Below are 21,347 nucleotides of genomic sequence, written 5' to 3'. Positions count from 1 at the left end.
CCAAACCCATCTGGGGCTCCTTTGAGTTGTTTTCTGGAAACACCACATTTCAAGGGTCTCCCTGTTAGAAAAGGTCATAGAGTTCACACAGGCCTTTCATGTTAAGGAACTTAAAAGAAAAGGAAAGGAAAAGTACATTTTTAGCCTTAGCTGTGATGAGGTGGGCCCGGGCCATGAGAACACTTAGATGACTTACGTGACGTTACATGAAGAGCCAATTAGCCTAACAACTTCCGAAAACTGTCTAGCTCAAGAGCACCCATTTATTAGAGTGCATGGAATGTGCCCGGCCTTGTACTCAGCTCTTTTCCAGGGTGCGGAAATCATCTCAATCTCACTCAGTGCGCGGCAGCCTTGGATGTGATACTCATTTTACCCAAGAGGAAGCTGAGGCCCAGAGAAGGTCAGTGATTTGTCTGAAATCCCCCAGCTGGTAAAGAGTAGGGCAGGGAAACTCAGATAGGCCTGCCTAAATCCAAGCTGGCGCTCTTGTACTCAGACCCTCAACCCTTGTGAGCTCTGACTTTGTCCTATCTCCAGCCTCTGAGGAGAGCACACGTCCACCTGGTTTGATTGCATGAAGATGAAGACTCATGCTATCTTCAGCTCTGACCTGAACATCATGAGTCCAGAAGAGTCTGGGTCCTCCCTCCAGAAGACTCTGGCCCTCCTCCGGAAACTCCCTGGTCACCCCCAGAGGGGCAGCCGCAGCAGAGCTCACCCCCCATTCTGTGGAAGAAGCCCATAGTCACTGTGTGTGGGCCCAGAGGAGAGATGGTACAGACTGAAGTGTGATTCAAGGGAGATGCTCTGGGCCCTCCTACCTAGCAAAGGGCTTGAGCCATCTTATATGGACCAAGCAGGGAGATTCCCCAATCCTCATGCACCATGAGCCACCCAGAAAGCCAGGACTCTATTAGTAGCAGCTCATTCATCAGCATTTGCAGAAACCACAGAGCAGATAAGAACCGCACCCCCCCCCCCCCCCCCCCGCCCCGGGACTTTAGAGGTCATGACAGAACACTAGAGTGTGGTAGTTAGAGTGTGGGCTCAGGATCCTGTCACTGTCAAGGTTTGGAATTCTGATACTCTCACTTCCAAGCTCTGAGATCCTAGGTGGCTTATTCAACCTGTCTGAGCTTTGCTTTCCTTGTTCATGAATGAGGATAATAGCTCCTATGTCATAGGTTTGGAAGATGATTAAATGAGATAATGTGTGTGAAGCTAAATGAGATAATGTGTGTGAAGCTCTTGACATGATGCCTGACACACAGCAATCACTCAGTAAGATGAAGTCATTGAGAAGATGATAATAATGATGATGATGATGCAATCAGTGCCAACCAGACAAGGGGCTGCTGAGGGCCACACCTGCCTTCTTCCCTTTGTGGACAAGCCTGAACTCCTTTAACTCTCTACTGCTCTGAGCCCTAGAGAGCCTTCCAGGTCCAGATGAAGTCTGCCTCCTCCAGGAAGCCCACCTCACCACCCCAGCCACATTGATTTCACCATATCTGAGCTCCTTCTGCCCATGGTCTGTGTAGATGAATCACCAACAAGCTTGGCTCTAATAACTTCTCAGCTTCTCAAGCAGTGACCCCTGGAGAACAGGACCCCCTCCACTGTCTCTCCCCTCTCCACAGCTTGAGTCCGGATTAGGTACACACACAGTTGATTCTCCCTAGAAGGCATTCAACCTAATTTCAGTGTAGCTGTAGATGTCTGATACTCAGCTGGTTTGTCCCTGCCTTACTTCTCCTCCTCACTTCCCTATTCTCCCCGCTCTCCTGCCTCCTCCCCTGGTTCCACACCACAGGGCAAGAGGTTAAAGCCATGACCTTGTACAGCAGTGGTTCCCAGACTTTGGGATTTCACAGCTCTATAAAATGTCCAAAGAGATCTGGGGTGGGGGAGCGAATAGAACGGCCAAGTATTTCTTTTGCCAAATAAGAACATTTTAAAAAATCAATTTTCACAATTATTTTAGCAAAGAAAAGCTGTTTTTTACACCAAGAAAGCAGAAAATCCATAATCTCTGATTAAAAGTTAATACTTTAAGCTGAAAAAATTCAGCCTTATTGAGAAAAACAAACCACCTCACTGTTGCCCTGACTTCTCTCCTTTCTCCATGGACTGGAGATAACAACCCCCACTGTTCTATGTTCACTCATGGGTCTGGGGACCTTTTTGTCCTGGAGGAGGCTCCTGCTAAGCTGGGATCACTCTCAAACGCAAGAGGACCCCCAAAGCCTTTGAGTTGGGCAGATTCATCTTCCCATACAGCTTTCCCAAAGGAGGCTCATCCAAGCCAGATCCTATAATCTCAGAAGCTGAAGTGGGGGGAGGGGGGGGGGGCATGGGCCCCTCCTCCTGTACCCTTTCCCCTCCCTACTGGGCTAAGACTTGCTGGAGCCTCCCCCCAACCCCCACCGCCCAATGGGGACAACGTGAGACAGTAGCAAGCTCATATCCAGAAACGGAGACTGGGGGAACATAATGGGCAGGACCTTCTCCACATCTCCGTCGCCAAACTGAGCACTAGGAACCCCCAGCCCCCAACTCCCGGAAGGGAGGAAAAGTGGGCACTCCAGTCGTGAGGTAGGAGGCCGAGCCGCCCCGCTGAGCGGGCGCAGATAGAATCTGAACGCCGAGAAGGACGGCCCTGGCTCTTTGATCCGCAGCCAGCCAGGCTGGGCCTGGACCGGGAGGGGCGGGGCGGCCCTCTTCCGGCCCCGCTTTGCGCTGCTGCCAGGGGTCTTGTGGGGCTCTGAGCGGGAGAGGCGTCCAAGACACCGTCCCTCCCTAATACTCTCTGCCCCTGTGCCCTCGGGAGAGGTGGGAAAGTCGACACTGAATCCAACTCAGAAACCTGCTGGGGGCTGCGGTTCACTGCACAACGATCCTAAAGGATCTATGTTTTAACCAGATACAGTGGCCGAGCCAAGGCCAAGCGTCCTGTGGAGGCCCGAGTGGACATGACCCCGGGTGCCTTGTAGATGCGATGGAAGCCGGCACACGTTCCCGCGCTCCTCTGGCTCTAATAGAGCCTGCTGCTTGGATCTTGCGAGAGTCCGCCTGCGTCAGGCTCGGGGTCAATTGGCCCCATGGGAATACGACTTCCCGTGTTGAGTTGCTTCGGACGACCCACCCCTCGTCGGAATACCGCGGCCCACGTGGCTGCCCAATGCCTCGCATCCCTGCGCTGCAGATTCTAGGCGTGGAACTTAGTTTGGAGGGAGGGAGGGGTGGGGGGCTGAAAGATCGGCACCGGGTTTGGGGGATCCTTCCTCCTCGTCCTCTTGGCTGTTCCACGCCTCAGAGATGCCACAGGGCTGAGAAGCACGTCACAGGGTGTAATGCATTAGCACCGCATGCAACAGGCGCTCAGTAAACGTGTGAGGGGCATAATGCTTGTGTTCGCACTGTATGTGGGCAGCCTGGAAGGAAGTGCCAGATTGGTTTAGGGTTGCAGAATAGGGCAGAGAATGGGACTTTGAGGAACCTTAACCCTGCCAGCCGGTGTTGGAGAACAGCTTCGAACAGCCTTCAACCTCTAGAAGTCCCCATTTTCAAGCCCTTGACGTACTGGCCGACGCAATTCACACCTTGGCTTGCGTTCCAGGTCACCCCCACGGCCTAGGTGGAGAAACCTGGGCGCAGAGCGGGGAATCCCATATTGTAGGTGAGGAAGCAAGGTCAAGAGTCTCGTTCAGGGTCCCCGCGTTTCAGAAGGGTGAAGCCTGTCGGACGCCTCACAGCTACGCCCGCGAGAGCTAGCCCTTTAAGATTGCGCGCGCCGGTCGCGTCCCGGCCTCTCCGAGGAGAGGAGGGGCGGGGCGGCTGGCCACTCCCCCGGCCGGGCCCGCCCCCGGCGTCCCCGCCCCGCCCCCCGCACTGAGCCGGCGGCGCCTTTGATGTTCGGACCCGCCAGCTCCCGGAGCCGCTCAGCCTGGCGCCCGCGCCCCGCGCCCGCAGCCCGCCCAGGCGGAGTCAGCCCGCGCTCCGCCCGCCGCGCTTCGGGCTCGGAGGTCCGGACTCCGGGCTCGCCGCCTGCCGGGCCGGCTCCGCGCCCCGCACTCCCGCGCCCCGCGCCCCCGCGGGCGGAGCGCACCATGCCGCAGTTGGACTCGGGCGGGGGCGGCGCGGGCGGGGGCGACGACCTCGGCGCGCCCGACGAGCTGCTGGCCTTCCAGGACGAGGGCGAGGAGCAGGACGACAAGAGCCGCGACAGCGCCGCGGGCCCCGAGCGCGACCTGGCCGAGCTCAAGTCGTCGCTGGTCAATGAGTCCGAGGGCGCGGCGGGCGGCGCGGGGGTCCCTGGGGCCGGTGCCGGGGCCCGCGGCGAGGCGGAGGTCGGGGCCGAGGTGAGCGCCGGCCCTCGCCCTGCGCCTCTCGCTCGCCAGCCGCCCCCCGTGCCCTGCTGGCCCCGCCCCGCCCTCCCGGTCCCCTGGGGTACCCATCCCTCAGACCCCTCCTGCCCCGGGCCGCGAGCCCCGCGCCCCTCACGCCCCTCACGCCCCTCACGCCCCCTCTGGATCTCCCCGCAGGCTCTCGGGCGGGAACACGCTTCGCAGAGACTTTTCCCCGACAAACTTCCAGAGTCTCTGGAAGACGGTGAGTTACCGCTCGGTTCCCCTCCAGCCGCTAAGGCCCCGGTGGGAAAGGGGGTGGCACGGAGGACGAGGGTGGCGGGGGGGGGGGGGGGTTGCACCCCGCACGGCAACTAAAGGAGGCGGCAAAACCGGGGGGTGGGGTGGGGGCGGGTTTCCCGGGCGCCGCCGGGCTCGAGTCACTTCCGGTGCCCTGACCTTTATAGGAGTAAACAGACCCCCGCCATCTCCGCCTCCCCTCCTGCCCAGGTGACTGACTAATCCCCAGTCTTGAGGAGAAAGCGTTGGCCCAGGTTCCTTGGCCGGCGGGCGGGCTGGGGGTCAAGTAGGGGCCGCCCAGGGGAGGCCTGGACGCGGGGTCCTTCGTCGGAACTCGGTACCGAGGCACTCCCGGCGCTTTTTTTCTCAAGTCCCACTTGAACGGGACCCCTCGGCAATTCTTACTCTGGAGAGCAGACCCCTCCGGCCCTGACAGCCCCGGCGGGCGCGTCTGACCCAGCTGTGGTTTTTCCAGGCCTGAAGGCCCCGGAGTGCGCCAGCGGCATGTACAAAGACACCGTCTACTCGGCCTTCAATCTGCTCATGCACTACCCACCCCCTTCGGGAGCAGGGCAGCACCCCCAGCCGCAGCCCCCACTGGTAAGTGGCCCCGGCATCCCGCAGGCCTTGTGCCTGCTACCTCCTTGACCAGGTAGGTGAGGCATGGGCAACAAGTGTCTTGTGCCTAGAACAAAATAGATAAGTGAGAACTCTTTTCTGGTGTCTTTTCCCATATACACCCAGTGGGATGGGAAGCAGGAGAACTTTGCTGAAGGAAGGAGAGACCGCCCTAGGTACCCCCTTCCCTCCAGCTGTTGGCCTTTGTCCTCCCAGCTTGCTCACAAGCAGGTGCAGGCCCTGTCCTGATGCTAGGTAATGCCAGGGTAGAGTCTTTTCCGAGAATTTTTGAGCTGACACCATTCCCTCCCCTCCTGAGGTGCTGGTATTCTGGTGTGGTCTGAACTGTGAACTTTGCAGTTGGCCTTTTCCCGGAGCCTGAGCCCCAAGCCTGGGTGTTTGGAGGAATGGGCAGAAATGCTGGTGTGCTTCAGAGCTCCCGGCTGTGCAGGACAAACAGACTCGACTCGCTCTGTCCTTCTTGCCATGAATGCACTATTGCCAGAGAAAGACCACAAATGCAATGTGTAGAAAGTAGGTTTTTATGAGGCTGGTTTGCTTTCCTATGCACCAGGAAGGGCCTGCAGAGGTGTTTCAAATCAGTGGTGTGGGTAAGGGACCTGTTGAATGATTTTGCTAATTAAATATATTTAAGCGCTTTGAAAGATTCCATGATCGTTACAAACCATGCTTTTCTGCCTCATTGGTACAGATGACCTGAAAGGTAGAAGAGCCTATTCTGAGTGCATTGGAGCAGTACAGCTGCACTTAAAAAAAAAAAAAAAAATTGAGATTAGTGTTTCAGACTGTCCTCAGCTGGCCTAAATCAGGGGTGAGATTAGAGGTCCTACAGTACACTAAATGTTTGGGGGCTTGGGGCTGCAAGTGGAGGCCTCGTGCAGGAGGGGCCGGCAGGTAGGAGGCTCACATGGCTAGTGGGGGTCACCCTGAGGGAGGAGGGTGACTGCTGGGCCATTTCAGATCAGAAGTGAGGAGAGTTGGTTCTGAAAGCTGTTTTGATGCTGGAGCCGGTGGGAGGTGAGAAGACAGATTCTTCTCCCCAGAAACCCAGAATGGAAAACCTGGTAAACTGTTGACTCTAGAAATGAGCTCCTTGGCCCTTGGACTCCCCATTTTCTCAAATGCAGAAGGAGCGTGATGGTTGAATGGTCTCTCTGTTCTAGGGTGGCTCCGTCTCTGAGGTGTTTGCTTCCTTCACGTCTGTGAGGGAGGCGGTTGCCCTTTGACCTCACCATCTCAGGCAACACCTCTTCCTAGAGACCTCCACCCTGCACCAGCAGATGCTTAACATAGATTCTTTTTGGGTCTCCTACAACAGGTAAACTCTTAGGTTTTGGGGCCAACTTGACATAACACAGCACTGCCAAACCACCGGCAGGTGAATTGCTTGGACAGGGCGCTGTGGTCACTGTGACAACCATGACTAGACAAAAGACCTAAGACCAAGAACAGTCCTAGGAGGGCAGGCTGCCCTCCAGCCTCTTGTGATTCCACAGTGCTTCAGGAAGGCGGTTGGATTTCTGTGTTCCTTTCATGGCCTGCGTGAGTGCAAGAGACCCCAGAGTGGGAGGGCCCCCTTCTCTGTAAGGGTGTGGTGATGGGACCATTTGGTCTCCTTTAGCTCACACTGGTCAGAGTGTAGGCGGACGGATGGCCAACTCCAGCAATCAGGATTCTTGGTGGGGGGGGGGCGGGGAGAGGGGGCTGCTGAAGCAGGCACATCACTCTTCCCCTAGCCTGGGTCATTTGTTTTTTCAACCTCGGCATCTTTCTCTAGCTATAGCAGATGCTTTTCTGTGTGTTATACCCTCTCGTGTAGAGGTAAGTCCCCTTGTCCTCCTCCCCACCCAGCTCAGCCTCCCACTGCCTGGCTTCCGGGAACACGGGAGGAGGAAGACAAGGTCTGGAGATGACTTTCTTTGTGCTGGTATCAGCTGTTCCATGGGGCTGGGAACAAGGACAGAGGCATGGGCCTAAGTTGGGGTCACACTGGGTGAGGAAGATGTACATGAATACAAGGGAGGAGCCTCTTTTAAGCAAACCTGATAGTTAAAAATGAATAGCAAATAGAAGTAATTGTTGGTGTTACCCAAAAAGTTGTTGGACATTTAAATTAGGGCTGGTTTTAAAAGCAAAATTGATTGACTCCATGTTTTGGGAACACATTTATCAGAAAAGATACCCTTACAGTGGGGCAGGAGTCCATTGTAGGGGCCCTGAGGAAGAACTGCCTTGGGAGGTTTCTTCCCAAGCTCTGCTTTCCTGAGCCCATGGGACAGATGACACGCTGCCCAGCCCCTGCCCTTGAGCCTTAGAACTAGGCCCCCTCCCAGCTTTGCCCCCTCTGAGGGAATCCAGGTGGTCACCAGTTGTGCCAAAGAGCTTTTAAGGCCAGTTGCTTAACCTCCCCAGACAGTGGGAAGAGCCCATGCCGGGGTCGTCCTCTGCGCATGAGTGAGTAGCTACCATGTGGGATGCCTCAAAGCATGCAGACTCAAACCTTGCCAGGAGCGATGGACCAAATGACCACCTCACAGCCAACTGCCAGTGGGGAGAGGGGGATCTTTTACCTAAAAGGGTGCTTCTTTTTAGTACATGGCTTCTTGTGAATTCTTGTGAATTCTCCTTTTGGGAAAGGAGAATTGGTCAAAGTTTATTTCATGGCTGATGTTTGGCAGGCATCTAATGTAGGCTTGTAGACAGATCCTGGCCTAGACCAGTAGCCACGGCTTGTTTTTGTTTTGTTGGCTTTGTTCTGCTCTGAGATTGGGAGGGGGAAGTGGGAGGGCCAACTCTGGGCCTGGCTTTAAGGGAATTCTGGGATGAGTAAGGCTTCGCTCCCTAGGGAAACTCAGATTCTTGGATGTGCGTGACTGCCAGTCTGGTGCAAATCCTCTTCTCAAAAAGGATAGGAAGCCCCGTTGTTCTTGTGGCCCCTTCCATGGCTCCACTTGGAGTCTTGGGCCTGGAAGATTGCTGAGCCTTTTGCCATTTAGGTGAAGTGTCCAGAATAGGCAAATGTATAGAGATGGAACATAGATGAGTGGTTGCTAGGGACTGAGGAAAGGGGGGAATGGGGAGTGGCCGCTAATGGCTATAGCGTTTCTCTTTGAGGTAATGAATGTGTTCTGGAATTAGATAGTGGTGCAAGTTATACAACCTTGTGAATATGCTAAAAGCCACTGAACTGTATACTTTAAAACGCTGAATTTTATGATATACAAATTGGATGTCAATTGAAAAAACAAAAAAACAGCTGAGCCTTTTGGCTCTTGCAGGGACTGGGGGCTGTTCCCCTGTGCCTGACCTCCACGGCCATCCTGGTGTCTGTGCATGCCCCAAGCCAGGGGTCAGGCATCCGTTCCAATGTTGGGGAGCCCAGTGGAGGCAGTGGACTCTTGCTTGGACTCCTGACCGTGGAGCTCACATTTCTGGACTCCAGGGTTTGGGGTTAGATGAAAGCTGTGCTAATGAGCCCTGGGGGGATTAGGAGGTGCAGGTTTGAGCAAGACTTGAGCAGGGGAAGGAAGTGCTGCTGACCCATGGCCACTATGTCCAGTGAAGCTCTGCAGAGATACACTCAGCCAGCCCTCTATAGCCTCAGAGAGAGGGAGCCAGTGGGCCTTGCTGGGGAGGGTTAGTGATGGTTGATCACCAGCCCTGATTGGAGTAAAGCCTGTTAGGAGGAGTCTGGCACCAGGCTGGGCACCACATAGGTCACAGCCAGCCTTTCTGTCTCTGGGAATGCCTCACTGAGTAGAAGAAACAGATGAACAGACTGGAACCAGGCCCTGGTCAGAGGAGTGCTGTCTCAGAAGGCCCTGCTGGGGCATCTTGGGTGGAGCCGGCCCTGACGTGGGCGGTAGGCTGTGGAGAAGGATCTGCCGGGCAGCTTTCTGAAGGTGCAGAGTTGGCCACCAGATAAGGACAGGGTACTTGGGCTCCCTTCCAAACATGCCAGATCTCCCACTTCTCTACCTCAGTTGCCACCCTAAAACCCATACTGTCGCCGTCACTCACCCAGAAGGCGGTAATGGCTGCTTCCAGCCTCTCTCTGCCTCGACCTTGGCCCCCACCTGAACCCATGCCCTCACCCCCAGTCCAGGTTCCACATAGCAGCCAGGCATCAATCAGATCTCATTTCTTGCCTGATGAGACCCTGTAGTGGCTTCCCATTGCTCTTGGAGTAAAATCCAAACCTCACACCACAGCCTGAGTGCCTGGGTGGTCGGCCTCTGCTGACAGCCCCTCCTTCTCATCGCCATACTCTATCTCCATAGATAGCTTTAGTGTCCTGGCCTGTTTTATTTTATTTTATTTTATTTTTTTAATTTTTTTTTTAACGTTTATTTATTTTTGAGACAGAGAGAGACAGAATATGAACGGGGGAGGGTCAGAGAGAGAGGGAGACACAGAATCTGAAACAGGCTCCGGGCTCTGAGCAGTCAGCACAGAGCCCGACGCGGGGCTCGAACTCACATACCGCGAGATTGTGACCTGAGCCGAAGTCGGGCGCTTAACCGACTGAGCCACCCAGGCGCCCCTGTCCTGGCCTGTTTTATACCCGTCAGGTTCTTTCCCACCTCAGGACCTTTGCACTTGTTTCCTCAGCTTGGAACTCTCTTCCCTAGCTCTCATGTAGCTGCCACCTTCTCATTCCTCATTTGGGGCCTAATTCAAATATCACTTTACCAGAGACACCCCCTGTGAATATCCAGGTGGGACCTCTCTCATCCTCCCAGGCATCAGCTGCCTTGCCCACCTTGGCAGGTCTTCAGGCCGTGGTGGTTGGCATTGCTTTATGATGTACTCGCTAGTTATGCTTAGACCAAAGGCAGCCCATCTGCCAAAAGTATCTCTCAGCCTTAGTTTCCTCATTTGCACAATGGGGGTGGCGAGTCCTCTTCCCAGAGTTGGAGTGTAGACTGGAAGCAGCAGTGCCAGGGAAGTGCCCATGAAGGTGCCAGTGTGTCCTGGGCTTGAGAGGTAGCGGTTTGGTTGTGAGCGGTCCCTTCTTGCTCTCCTGGCTCCTCTGGGTTAGTGGTGGCTCACTGGTAGGCCGGACATAGACTCATGTCTGGAGGGCCGTATCTCTACTTTGGGCCACAAAGCTCCAGGAGTCTGAACCCTGGGGGCTGGCTCTGGGGCGGGGACTTAGGTATACAGGCCCATTGCTTGCTGCCCTACCTCATCTAGGGATTCTTGGGAGGGGAAGTACCATTCTTGGAGCCGGGATGGGAGCTCTCACTACTCACTCTGTCCTGAGATCCTCTCCTGCCACCTCTAGAGATTTATCTGAAAGAGGTCCCCCCTCCCACAGCCATGTGAAAGCCCTTTATGTAAGATGTCTGGGGCTTAAGCTGTTTTGTCAGAAAAATAGGGAAAAGACCCATTTGTTTCTTAGCCTCCATGCCTCGCTCAGACCTTTTCTCACACGGTCAGCCCTGCATGCACCCCCTCATGTCTTGACCCAGTGTTTCCCTTTCCCCTGGTGTGGGGGTGCATGTTTGCAGGCCCTCAGACGGTGCCCACATATAGCATCTGTGTCATCCCTCCTGTAGCTTCTAGTTTGCTCAGAGCTTGCCTTCATTACAGCAGGAACGATGATGTGTACAAATCATTTCTTAGTTATTTTCTGATTTTTTTCCTGGAGCAGTACATTTCAAGAGAGTTATGGGGTCAAAAAGGAGGAGGAATCAGGGGCACCTGGCTGGCTCAGTTGGTAAAGCATGCAACTCTTGATCTCAGGGTTGTGAGTTCAAGTCCCACCCTGGGGGTAGAGATTACATAAAAAAATAAAATCTTAAAAAAAAAAAATGTAGCAAGAACCATAGCATTTTTCTCCTCTGTACCCCAGTTTGCAGCTTGTTCCTTGCAGTGCCTAAGTGTGCAAACCCCAACATGGAGTTTCTTCTTTGTTGTTGTTCGTTTAATAGGTTCATGGTGGGCAGTGGGACTTCAGAGTTCTTTTGACTTGCATTCCTTCCTGACTTGGAAGGCTGTGTCGTATTGGCTGTGGTGTTTGGAAAATCTGCAGTCGCACCCAAGGTGCGACTACCTTCAGGGCGCCCTTTTGCTGCCTTTCAGGTCCAAGACAGCAGCACCAAGGAGGCTCATCCCAGAGACTCTCGCCCCACTCTATCCCCAGGGGCTGGAGTTAGAAGACTGCCTGCCCACTCCTCTAGCTCAGCGGGGCATAGGGACTGACCCAACCCTAGGTGACCAACCTAGGCCCAGGAATTCTTCATCCCACTGTACCTGGGTCTCACCACGCCAGTTTCCATAGCCAACAAATGGGGATGTTCCTACCAGCTCTGCCTACCTCCCCACGTGCCCCAAGACAGGTGTGAGTGGGGTTGAAGAGGGGAGGGCTTGGTGGTACCTTCCCTGAGACTAGCAGCTCGTGGCCTCTTGGTCTCACAAGACCATACCCCACCCCTTGTCTGTGCAGGAAAAGCGGTTTAGCTGAGCTCTGAGAAGGGGCTGCAGGGGCCCTGGTTGCAAGTCAAATGCCTGCGGAGGTCAGGCTGGATTAGGGTGGGTACAGCTGCATGAAGGGATAGGGGGATGCCACCGCCTCCCTGTGAGCCTCCTCAGGCAGCTGTGATCCTGAAGCCATAGTCACACTCTCTCATGCCTTGTGACTGGCTGCTTCCTGCCGCTGTGTACAAACAAGACTCTGGTGGAGGAAACAGGTGTTTTAGCAGGTCACAGGGCTCCCCCTTCCCCAACAGTATAGTGCACAGATCTTTGGGTTACTACCCTCCTTCTACTGGTGGGGACAGGAAGGCCAGGTCAGGGAAGAGATCTATCCAAGGCCAATTAGAGACATGGAGAGGGAGGGCATTGTCTGGAAGTTCCACCCTCGAACACCGTATCTGCCACTCTTTGGCCGAGAGGCCCTGAGTAAGTTACTTAACCGCCGGGAGGCTGAGTTTCCCCATCTAGAAATGAGGAGAATGAGGGTTCTGACCTCCTTGGGTTCCTGGGGCATGGAAGGAGGCACTCACTGTATATGGGTTCCTGCTATGTGGCAGATGTTGTCAGTGCAAGCACTGGAGTGAACAGCTCTTGCAGAGGGTGCCGTGCCGGGTGGGTGGAGCACTTCTGAAGCCCCCATGTTTGCTCTTCCTCAACTCAGCAGCCAGCCCCCCTGCAGCAATGTGGAGCACAGCTGTCCAGCCTGTCTGGCCTCATGGCCTCAGCTGGCTGGTGACAGAGTGCCTGCTGTATCTAGAACCCTGGTTCCAGACCCCTACTGGAGTTTCTGGGCCCCTGCATGCTTGGCCTTGGCTTAGCAAGAGGGGTGGCAGTCTCTACCCTCCCAGAGGATCTCAGTCCCAATGAGGTAGAGATGCCCTCCGGGGCATTCACAGCTGGCTTTGAGGTTCTGCCCAAGTTGGATGAAGGGCAGTGAGGAGGGAGAGGCCAGTGGTGGGCAACCCGGAAGGCTTTTTGAGCGGTCACGGTTGCAGCTGGCCGGGACCTGCATAGGTGAAGTGAGAGAACGCTCTGCGGGGCAGGGTCAGAGCAGAGCAGATCAGGAATCAGTATGTTCTTGGTCATTGGAAGGGTGGCCCAAAGCCCAGGGTCTGTGAAGACTACAAGGTGAGGCTGGAGAAGAGCCAGCAGGGAGGACCCAGCAGGTGACCTTGATATGCAGGCAGCTCTGGTCCCAGAGCCTAGGAGTGGCTGGTAGGCACATGCGTGTGTTGGCAGAATGAAGAGCCAGGTGGTGACCATTGGCGCATGGTTTGAGTTGGGCATGGAGGGGGAGGCAGGCAGAGCCAGCAGCTGGGGCAGTGTGGATGCTGGGAGGCCCAGAGCTGATAGGCGGAGTGCGAGCAAGGCCAAGGCAGGGGGTGGGCTTTGGGCAAGGGAGACCCAGCATGCTGGCACATGCAAGGCAACAGAGACTCAGGGGTGGAAGTTTCCATTTTCATGTTATTTCATTTGTCTTTCAGTCTCTGTCTAGAGTCGTGGGTCCAGGGTCTTGGCCCCCTGTTTACTGAGAGGAACTGAACCCCAGAGGTCAGGTCCCTCAGCACATTGGTGATGTAGCCACAATGTAGAGAGCGCCTCTTACCAGCATCATCTTTAAAAAATTTTTTTTTAACGTTTATTTATTTTTGAGACAGAGAGAGACAGAGCATGAACAGGGGAGGGGCAGAGAGAGAGGGAGACACAGAATCTGAAACAGGCTCCAGGCTCTGAGCTGTCAGCACAGAGCCCGACGCGGGGCTCGAACTCACAGACCGTGAGATCATGACCTGAGCCGAAGTTGGACGCTTAACCGACCAAGCCACCCAGGCGCCCCGACCAGCATCGTCTTTAGCAAGACTGTGAGGCCCCAGCAGTCTAGGGAGGGTCTCTGAGAATCCTGGACATTGTTAGCTTCTTCCTTCAGGCAGTTTGATGCCTGTTTACAGGTCCACGAAGCCTGGGGTTTGGACCTGTCATCACCTCCCTCCCTAAAAAAATGTGGCCCACACCAGCCTTAGCATACACAAAGTCTCTGAACTGCAGCCTGGGTGGGTTTGTCTTGGTCATAGCGTTGTTTCCTGGTGCTGCTAGAACCTTGGGCTCCCCTTGGCACAGTCCCCTCATATGTGAGGGATAGTCCCTGCTGGGTAGGGGTCATGGCCAGATGCAGAGCCAAGATGGGTGTGAGTCTGGCCCTCTCCTGTGGGGAAGCTGCCCATGGGAGTTTGTCCCACAGAGGTCGACTGCCTGGGCTTTGCCAGTACACACGGCTTTACCGCCCTGAGGAAGATGGGCATCATGGCCGATCCACAGCCAGAGTTCCCTGCAGGGCAGAGGAAGCAGACGTTCTGCCAAGTAAGCTTGCCTTACCCCTCACCCCTCCCATTAAAACAACCAGTTGTTTCTCTGTCCAGAGACAGGAAAGTTGTCTGGGCCCTACACTATCTTCTTCTCAATGACGAGTGTGTGGCTGAGGCGTGGACAGGCAGGACGTGGCCTGCCCCAAGAACAGTGAGCTTTGAGGGTTTGCGTAGTTAAGCTGCCCCAGCCCACCATATCCGGGCTGGCCCACATGGGGCTGACAGATTCCCCCCTCCCAGAAAGCCCAGTTAGCCCGTGAGGGCAGGGAACTGTGATGGGCAGGGAAGCCAGAAGGCAGGCCCAACTTTTCTCCTTGGTGTGTGATCTCCAACAAATCTGTTAATCTCTCTAGGTCTCAGTTTCCTTCTCTCAGTCAGGAGTGGGGATCCCTGGCCATGAAGGATTGCTGACATTCAGATAAGTGTTGGCTGGAGACACTTGCTGCTCAGGTGGGCATCAGGTGGGGCTTGCTGGGCATTGCCAGGACTGCTCCAGGGCCAGCTTCCCCATCAGGCAAGAAGGTTGGGAGGGACAGAGGGACAGGTGATGGGAGTTCAGGCTGAAGGCATTCTGACTAACTCTGACCTGGCTCTGGTGGCAGAGGCCCAGCCTCCCGATCTGCTGGGCCGCCATCTGAAACGCATTACCGATGCTTTGTAAACTCTACATCATTTGGCCACATGAAAGCCTAGGATCTAAAAATAGCCACTCCCAGAGGACGCCCCGCATTGGTGGGGCTCAGCTGACCTCTGCACGCACACCCACCACCGGGCCGTCTTCCTTGCCAGGGAGCCCCGACTGGCAGGGCCACACCCACCCACCCTCCCAGTGTGGGCAGCTACTGCCTGGGGCCACTTTATCTGGGCACAGATCTGATCCAGCTGGCCAAAGCTTTAGGCCCTGAGGCTTTATCCGGGGCAGAATGTCTGGAGGAGCCAGGAGGGAGGCAGCTGAGGTTGTGTTGGTGGCCCCGGGACCCCTTTCCTAGTCCTGTCACATGCCTGGAATGGCTGCGGGAGGCTCATTGGGAAGCCAGCAGAACCGTCTTACAGATGAGAACACTGGGCCCCATGCAGGGGGAGCACGGGAAGGCGGACTTGGCCACTGTTAGGTGGTGGACAGGAGGGCTGCTGGCTGATGTGCTGGCATTTTGGAGGTCAGGGGCCTACCCAGGGCCCTGTAGTGTCTGTGGAGAGCCAACCCCAGCAGGAAGGCAGGATGGCTGTGGATCTCCAGGCTGCTATGGTTGACTCTTTGCCCTGCTTTCTGTGGGTTCCCTCTCCCTATGGTCTCTATGACCAACTGCAAACCACTCTTTTCCCTAAAAATAAACATGCTTATGGGATTGGGGGAAGCTTTGTAGCTATCAAAGGAAATAATAGGGTGTTTAAGAAAATTACATTGCGTTTTAAATAACCAGCATGAAAGTCATTAAGTTTGAAGTTTCATTCAAATCAGATGGCTCTGTGGCTGGCCCAGTGGCCAGGCAGGCAGAGGGTGGGTGGGCCCTCAGGGATGCATAGAGGCAGCCTGTGGAGAGATTTGTGCCAGCAGCAATGAGGTCTCTGTTGGGTACAGCCGGGGTCCAGGCAGGGCGGCTGCTTCGTGTGTGCCAGGCTGCGGCAGCCTCCCCACAGCGTGCTGGCCAGCTTTAAGCATTGTGCGGGTGGGAGCCGCCCAGCTGTGGTGGGCAGCCCCATGGGTGGGGCTTGGGGGGGACTGTAGTCCACAGGGTGTAGGGACAGACGACGCTGGGATTGCCGAGCCCACAAGGGGTGATGGCCATGTTGAGATGGGGTTTCAGGGATGGTGGTTTGGATCAGAAAGGGCTAGGGAAGATGTACTGGGCCAGGCCCATATCTGGCCTCCTCGCTGCGGGGATCTCAGTGCCCCACACAGGGTGTGACATAGAGTAGGTGCTCAGTAAATAGTTGTTGGGAGAATAACAACGGCGACAATTGTGTATGTGTTGAGAACTTCCCGAGTGCCAGGTCTGTGCCTGGGGCTTTCAATCCCAGTATCAAGGTCCTTGCAAGAAGCTGAGAAAATAGATGCTATTACTGCTCTCATTTTACAGATGGGGGATTTGAGGCTCAGAGAGGTTAAGAACATGCTAGTGCCTGGCATCAGGGCTTGGACTTAGTCTATTTTACCTCAAAGCCCATGTTCCCCATTGCTGTGCTCCTTTGCTCTCAAGTGTGTGGTGATGGGGGCACTGCAGGCCTCCAAGCTGAGTGGTACTCCCACTCCTGTTGTGTTCAGGAGCTGAATCCAGCTGGATTCTCTGACCCCAAGGACAGACTTGGCCCTCAGTGCCCCTCCTGGGCATGACATCACAGCTCTGGGCCTGGTCAGGGATGGATACTTTCCTCCTTGGATGTCTGACAAGGCAGGGCTTTTAGGACCAAAAGGGTTGTGTTTCTTGGTTGGAAGCAGGAGCCCAGGGTTTCCAGAATAAACATTGCCCTGGAAAATGTTTCCACATAACAGTTAAGATTGATCAGGTTTGATGCCTGGCAAAAGGATGCAGGATGATGCTTAACTGTCCATTGGTGGACCCCCTCTTCCATTGCTGGTCCTGGCTTAGGTTGGAGCTCACTGTTGGGTGTGTCTGTATCAGGTGCCCTCCTCTCTGTGACATGGGGTTGGGCTGGAGGGTGTCCTAGGCCCTGAGTCACTGGGAATGGGCTGACTGAGGAAGCTGAGGTGTCCCTGGGGGTGTGTTGTGTCTGTTGTCATTGTGTCGTCTCACACCGCACCATGGGCAAGCCCTCCCGGGGCATTTTGAGAGCAGTTTTTTCTTGGATCGCCGCCCTTCTTTGCCTCCAGTCCCCTGGCTCTGGTCACTGAAGGCCGGTCAGGAGCTCAGCAGTCTGGCCTGATAGCAATCAGGCAGGAGTCCAAAGGAAGTCAAGGACCGCGGCCCCAGCCTGGCACAAAGTTGGCTTTCCTGAAAAGCCTTGGTCTTTTTTTCTTTTATTTTGTTCCTTATTAATTTAATCCCAACGTCAACCCCATGAGATGTGGACGGCCTACAGATGGGGAGCCAAGGCATGGGGAGACGTGCACCTTAGAAGTGCTGGTGGAGTGATTTGAACCCAGGCATGTGTTTCCTGCCCTTACCTCCATGCTCCCTTGCCTCTTAGACAACATATCTGTGCACTCCTTTTTGAAAAAAATGGGTTTTATAGCTCCAGCTGGGTCCCCTTGGCTGCCCCTATCCCCTCCCTCCCCACTCCTCACCCCCTCGGAATTTGGTATTTCCCTGTCTCCCATGTATTTTTATTCTGTTACACCCAGGTGAGTATCTGTAAGAACTGTTTGGTGTGGTTTTTGGAACCCCCTAACTAATCTCATTAGGGGGCTCTGCCTTCAGAGGGCCGCTGTGGCAGGTGGAGCAGCCCTGCCTCCCTCCCTGTGCGGACCCTGGGCCTGCAGGGCTTGGGTGTGAGCAGCGAAGCCTGCAGCAGCTCCTTTCCGCTCTGTGCCTTGTTTCCCTTTGGATAAACCGCTGGATTCGGTCCAGGCAGAGCCCCAAGGGTCTTAATTGGCAGTAGCTGTAAAAGTTAGACCCAAATGAGCTTCCTGACCATGGCCCCAGGGCAGGACTGTCCTCCTGGGGCTGGTACAGAGAGCTAGTACAGACCAGAGACCTCATTTTGTCTTTGCTCCTCAGAAGCTGGTTTGAATTCATCAGAGTCAGAAATGCAGGGCTGAGGCTGGGGACAAGATCTCCAAGTCTCCACCCCCGCCTGCCTAGGAGGTACCATCGCCCTCCGCCTTTCTGGGCTCTGCCTAGGCTCTCCGGCCTCTCCCACCTGGGCAGTGCCAGGCCCTCGTGAGAGCCACCTCAGTTGCCAGCAGCTATCCTTACCCCCTGCTTTCACATGTGGAGGGATGAGCACAGGCCAGACCCTGTGGAGAGATGACCTCTCACATTTCCTTTAGTCATTGATGACTGAGAAACTGAGTCACCTCCTGTGAGGACAGGGTGAAGACATCCTTCATACAGGCTAGGTGGAGGTCACAGCCATACCACTAGTTGGCTTGTGCCAAGAAAGTTTCTTGGCAGGGTGTTAACTGGCAAAGTCAAAGATCCCAGGCCCCTATGGGCTGGACGTCTGCGTGGGGAGACCGAGTGGGGGAAAGGGAATCTGGGGACCACTGGGTTCACATGTGTGGTCTCCATGCTGGCACACTACCCCTGGACTGTGAGGCCTCTTGCAGAGTGGTGAAGATCTCTGGCCAGGAATCCCAAAGGGCTGGATTCCAATCCAGATCTGTCGCTACTTGCCATGAGGCGTTGGGCAAGTTGTTTAACCTCTCTGGGCTTCCCTTTCCCCATCTGCAAGATCTGCACGTGTCTTAAAGTGACAAGGGAAGACTGGTCAGACTCTGGTCAGGGAGTAGAACTCGGTGTGCTGGGCATACAGCAGGCTGTTCCTAGTGAGGGCTGCCATCTCTAAATGAGCATCTCTGCTCTTTTCTTCCTACCTTTCCTACACAGCCTGTTGGTTTTGCTCCTATGGGGAAAAACATCCTTGAACTCCTCTAGTGCCCCTTCTGCAGAGCCTTGCTTTCCCTACTGCCTGAGCTCTGAGATTGTCCTGGCCTGCCTTGGCCCACGGTGGGCTCCTGAACAGCTGGGCACTGAAGAGGAGCTGGCTAAGAGACCTCCCCGGGGCTGGGAGGGCTGAGGGGGCAGGGATGCCCAGCCCCAGGGCTGCTGTAGAGTCACCACATACGGTGTGTCGGTAGCATCAACTAGCAGCTCAGCTGCAGCAGCTCCCGGAAGCTTATATTTTCCTCTAAAAACATCCTGTCCTGAGGGGCGTTCACCTCAAAGAGGAAGAAGGAAAGCGCAAGTAAACGAATGCATAGAAACCACTGGAGGCTGTGGGCCAGGCCACTCAGCTCGGTGAGGTTCAGCTAGCTCTGAGGGTGCCTTGGGGCCAGGCTAGGTCTAGAGCAGGCCTGTGGTTTGCCAAGGCCTCATGCAGGGACTCTGGTCCCCACCTCTGCTGTGGCAAGGCCCTGTTATCTGATGTTGAGGCCGGGCGACTGGTAGACTGGCCACACGCACCTGGCAGGGCTCTGTGCAACCATGGCAACGCACCGTGCTGGCAGGTGGGACCCAAGCCTCCTGGTCCACAAGGGTGTGGCCCAGCCACCCCCCAGGCCTCCAGCTCAGCTGACCAAACGGCCACGGCTCCGTGCTCTGCGGCGGGTGTCTGGCACAAGGCGTCCGGCACGCTGTGGGCGGGGAGCTCGAGGGCCGTCCTCTGGAGAGCACCATGTCCTGGGCATTAGGGCCCAGAGCGGGGGCTGGGGATAAAACCGCATGAGCCCTGCTGGGGTGTATCTGTAGAGGGAGGGTCTGCAGGAATCCACAAATCCGGGCTCAGTTGATATGTAGACAAGTCTCCTCTGGAAAGTCTTGGGGGGCTTGCTTTCTTCTGGGACACTCATCTTCCAGGTCCCAGGCCTTGAGGGAGCTTCCCACCAGCAACTGGCCAGACTCCTTGGGACTTAAGCAACCACTGGTGCTGGACAGTGGGTCCCTAGCTCCACACACAGGTCTGAGGGAGCTGTGGGGCTACCTGGTGGGCCCTAGAGCTGGGAGAGGAACCAGGAGGAACTGATCGAGGTCAGAGTGTATGCTCAGGGCCAGGCCCTAGCTGGAGCCTGGCTCTTGACAGTGTGAGGAAGAGAAGGGAGAGCTATAGGGGGCTCTGAGCACGGCCAGTGTGTGGAATTGTGCAGGGCCGCTGGGCCACGGAACTGAAGCCCAGGCTATACTGTATCAGTAGCCCACCTTTCTGTCCAGTCAGCTTCTGCCCAGGAATGAGCATGAGGCTTGAGGTGTGGATCTGCCACTCCTGTGGGCTCGTCCCCACTGGCCTCTCTCCAGCTCCAACACAGGCATAGGGAACAAGGAGCCAGGAACTGGGTGACTGCAGTCGGCTCCGTGGCGGATGAGTGGGTGGGGCACGCAGAGGTTCTGGAGCACCAGGGACTCCAGAGGCCTTCCCTCTGCCGAGTACGGAACCTGGACAGGTGGAGATGACTAACAAGCCAGTGCTGCCCTCCGGCACCCCCAGGCCCACCTCTGCACCATGTGGGCACCTCTGCCTGCTGGGCTGTGGATCCTCTGCCAGTCGTTTGCAAGTCTGACCCTTAGACTGAGGTCAGAATGAGCAGTGAGGCTCGCAAGGAGCCGGAAGAAGCATGGAAAGTCATGAGGGGAGGAGGAGGGGTGGGTAAAGGCGCTGAGGCAGAGAGGAGCTAGGCACCAGGGCGGGAGAAGGGCAAGCCAGCGTGGCTGGATGGTGGCTGGTCGAGGATGAGTGGGGCGCACGTGCACTAAGGCCGGGGAGCCATGTCCAGCTATTGCCACCAGGCGGGCTCTTGGTTGCCAGCAGCCCTGGCAGGTAGGTAGGCAGGTGGTGTGGCCAGAACTCCCAATCCCAGGGGTCCCGGAACCCACTGAAGCATTTTTAGGGTCAGGGAGGGAGGCACTGGTTCAGGGAACTCTGACCAACCAGGCTGGAGAAAGGAAACTGGGGTGAGGACTGGCACGCCGTCCCCTCTACCCCCAGGTTTTGTCCATGACCAACCATAAGGCCTTTGTAGCACAGTAGGTAGAATCCCAGCTCTGCCACTTATTGTGTGATCTTGGGCAAGCTGTGTGACCTCTTAGTGCCTCAGTTTCCTCATCTACCAAATGGGTGTAATATACCTATATCCTAGGTTTGTTTAAAAGCATAGGAGTTAAACTCTGTAAGGTGTTCAGAACTGTGCCTGAGACATGGTAACCACTCAGTTATCATTGGAAAATGTTTTTCTCTCAGCCTGAAACATTTTTTTGGCTGGCACACAGGCACTCAGTGATGAAAGCGGACTGAATGTGTCTGCCAGTTGTAATCAACAGAGAATCTGGGTGGGTGTGTGTGTGTGTGTGTGTGTGTCAGTGGGTGGGGGAACAGGAGGGCGGGACCTTCTGGCACCATCTCTGCCACAGGGAGGCTTGCTGGAGGTGGCCAGTGCGGTGGGGGGGGGGGGGGGGCACTCAGGTCTCACACACTCCCCCACCCCCAGGCGTGAGGCCCGAGGAAGCAGCAACTTTCTTCACTGGGAAAGTGTTGTGGGGCTCAAGCGTTTGGGGGTTTTCAGAGTCAACCGTCAGAGGCGAGGGAGTTTCTCTGCTGGTGGTGG

At 55.7% G+C, this 21,347-nt stretch overlaps 1 protein-coding gene across 1 annotated transcript in view; it reads left to right on the top strand.

Moving 5' to 3' along the window:
- The first annotated feature begins 3,928 nt into the window (after window positions 1–3,928).
- TCF7 (transcription factor 7) overlaps window positions 3,929–21,347 on the top strand; it is a 32,224-nt gene continuing 14,805 nt past the window's right edge. The window contains 3 exon segments of the mRNA XM_053907485.1: window positions 3,929–4,364; window positions 4,548–4,614; window positions 5,125–5,249. Of these exon segments, the coding sequence (XP_053763460.1) occupies window positions 4,113–4,364; window positions 4,548–4,614; window positions 5,125–5,249 (444 nt within the window). The 5' untranslated portion in view covers window positions 3,929–4,112.

The sequence above is a fragment of the Panthera pardus genome, unplaced genomic scaffold, assembly GCF_024362965.1.
Source record: "Panthera pardus isolate Hobbes unplaced genomic scaffold, ASM2436296v1 HiC_scaffold_2, whole genome shotgun sequence".
Classification (NCBI taxonomy): Eukaryota; Metazoa; Chordata; class Mammalia; order Carnivora; family Felidae; genus Panthera; species Panthera pardus.
Note: the sequence above shows the minus strand (reverse complement) of the source record. Positions and strands in the feature narration are given on the sequence as shown.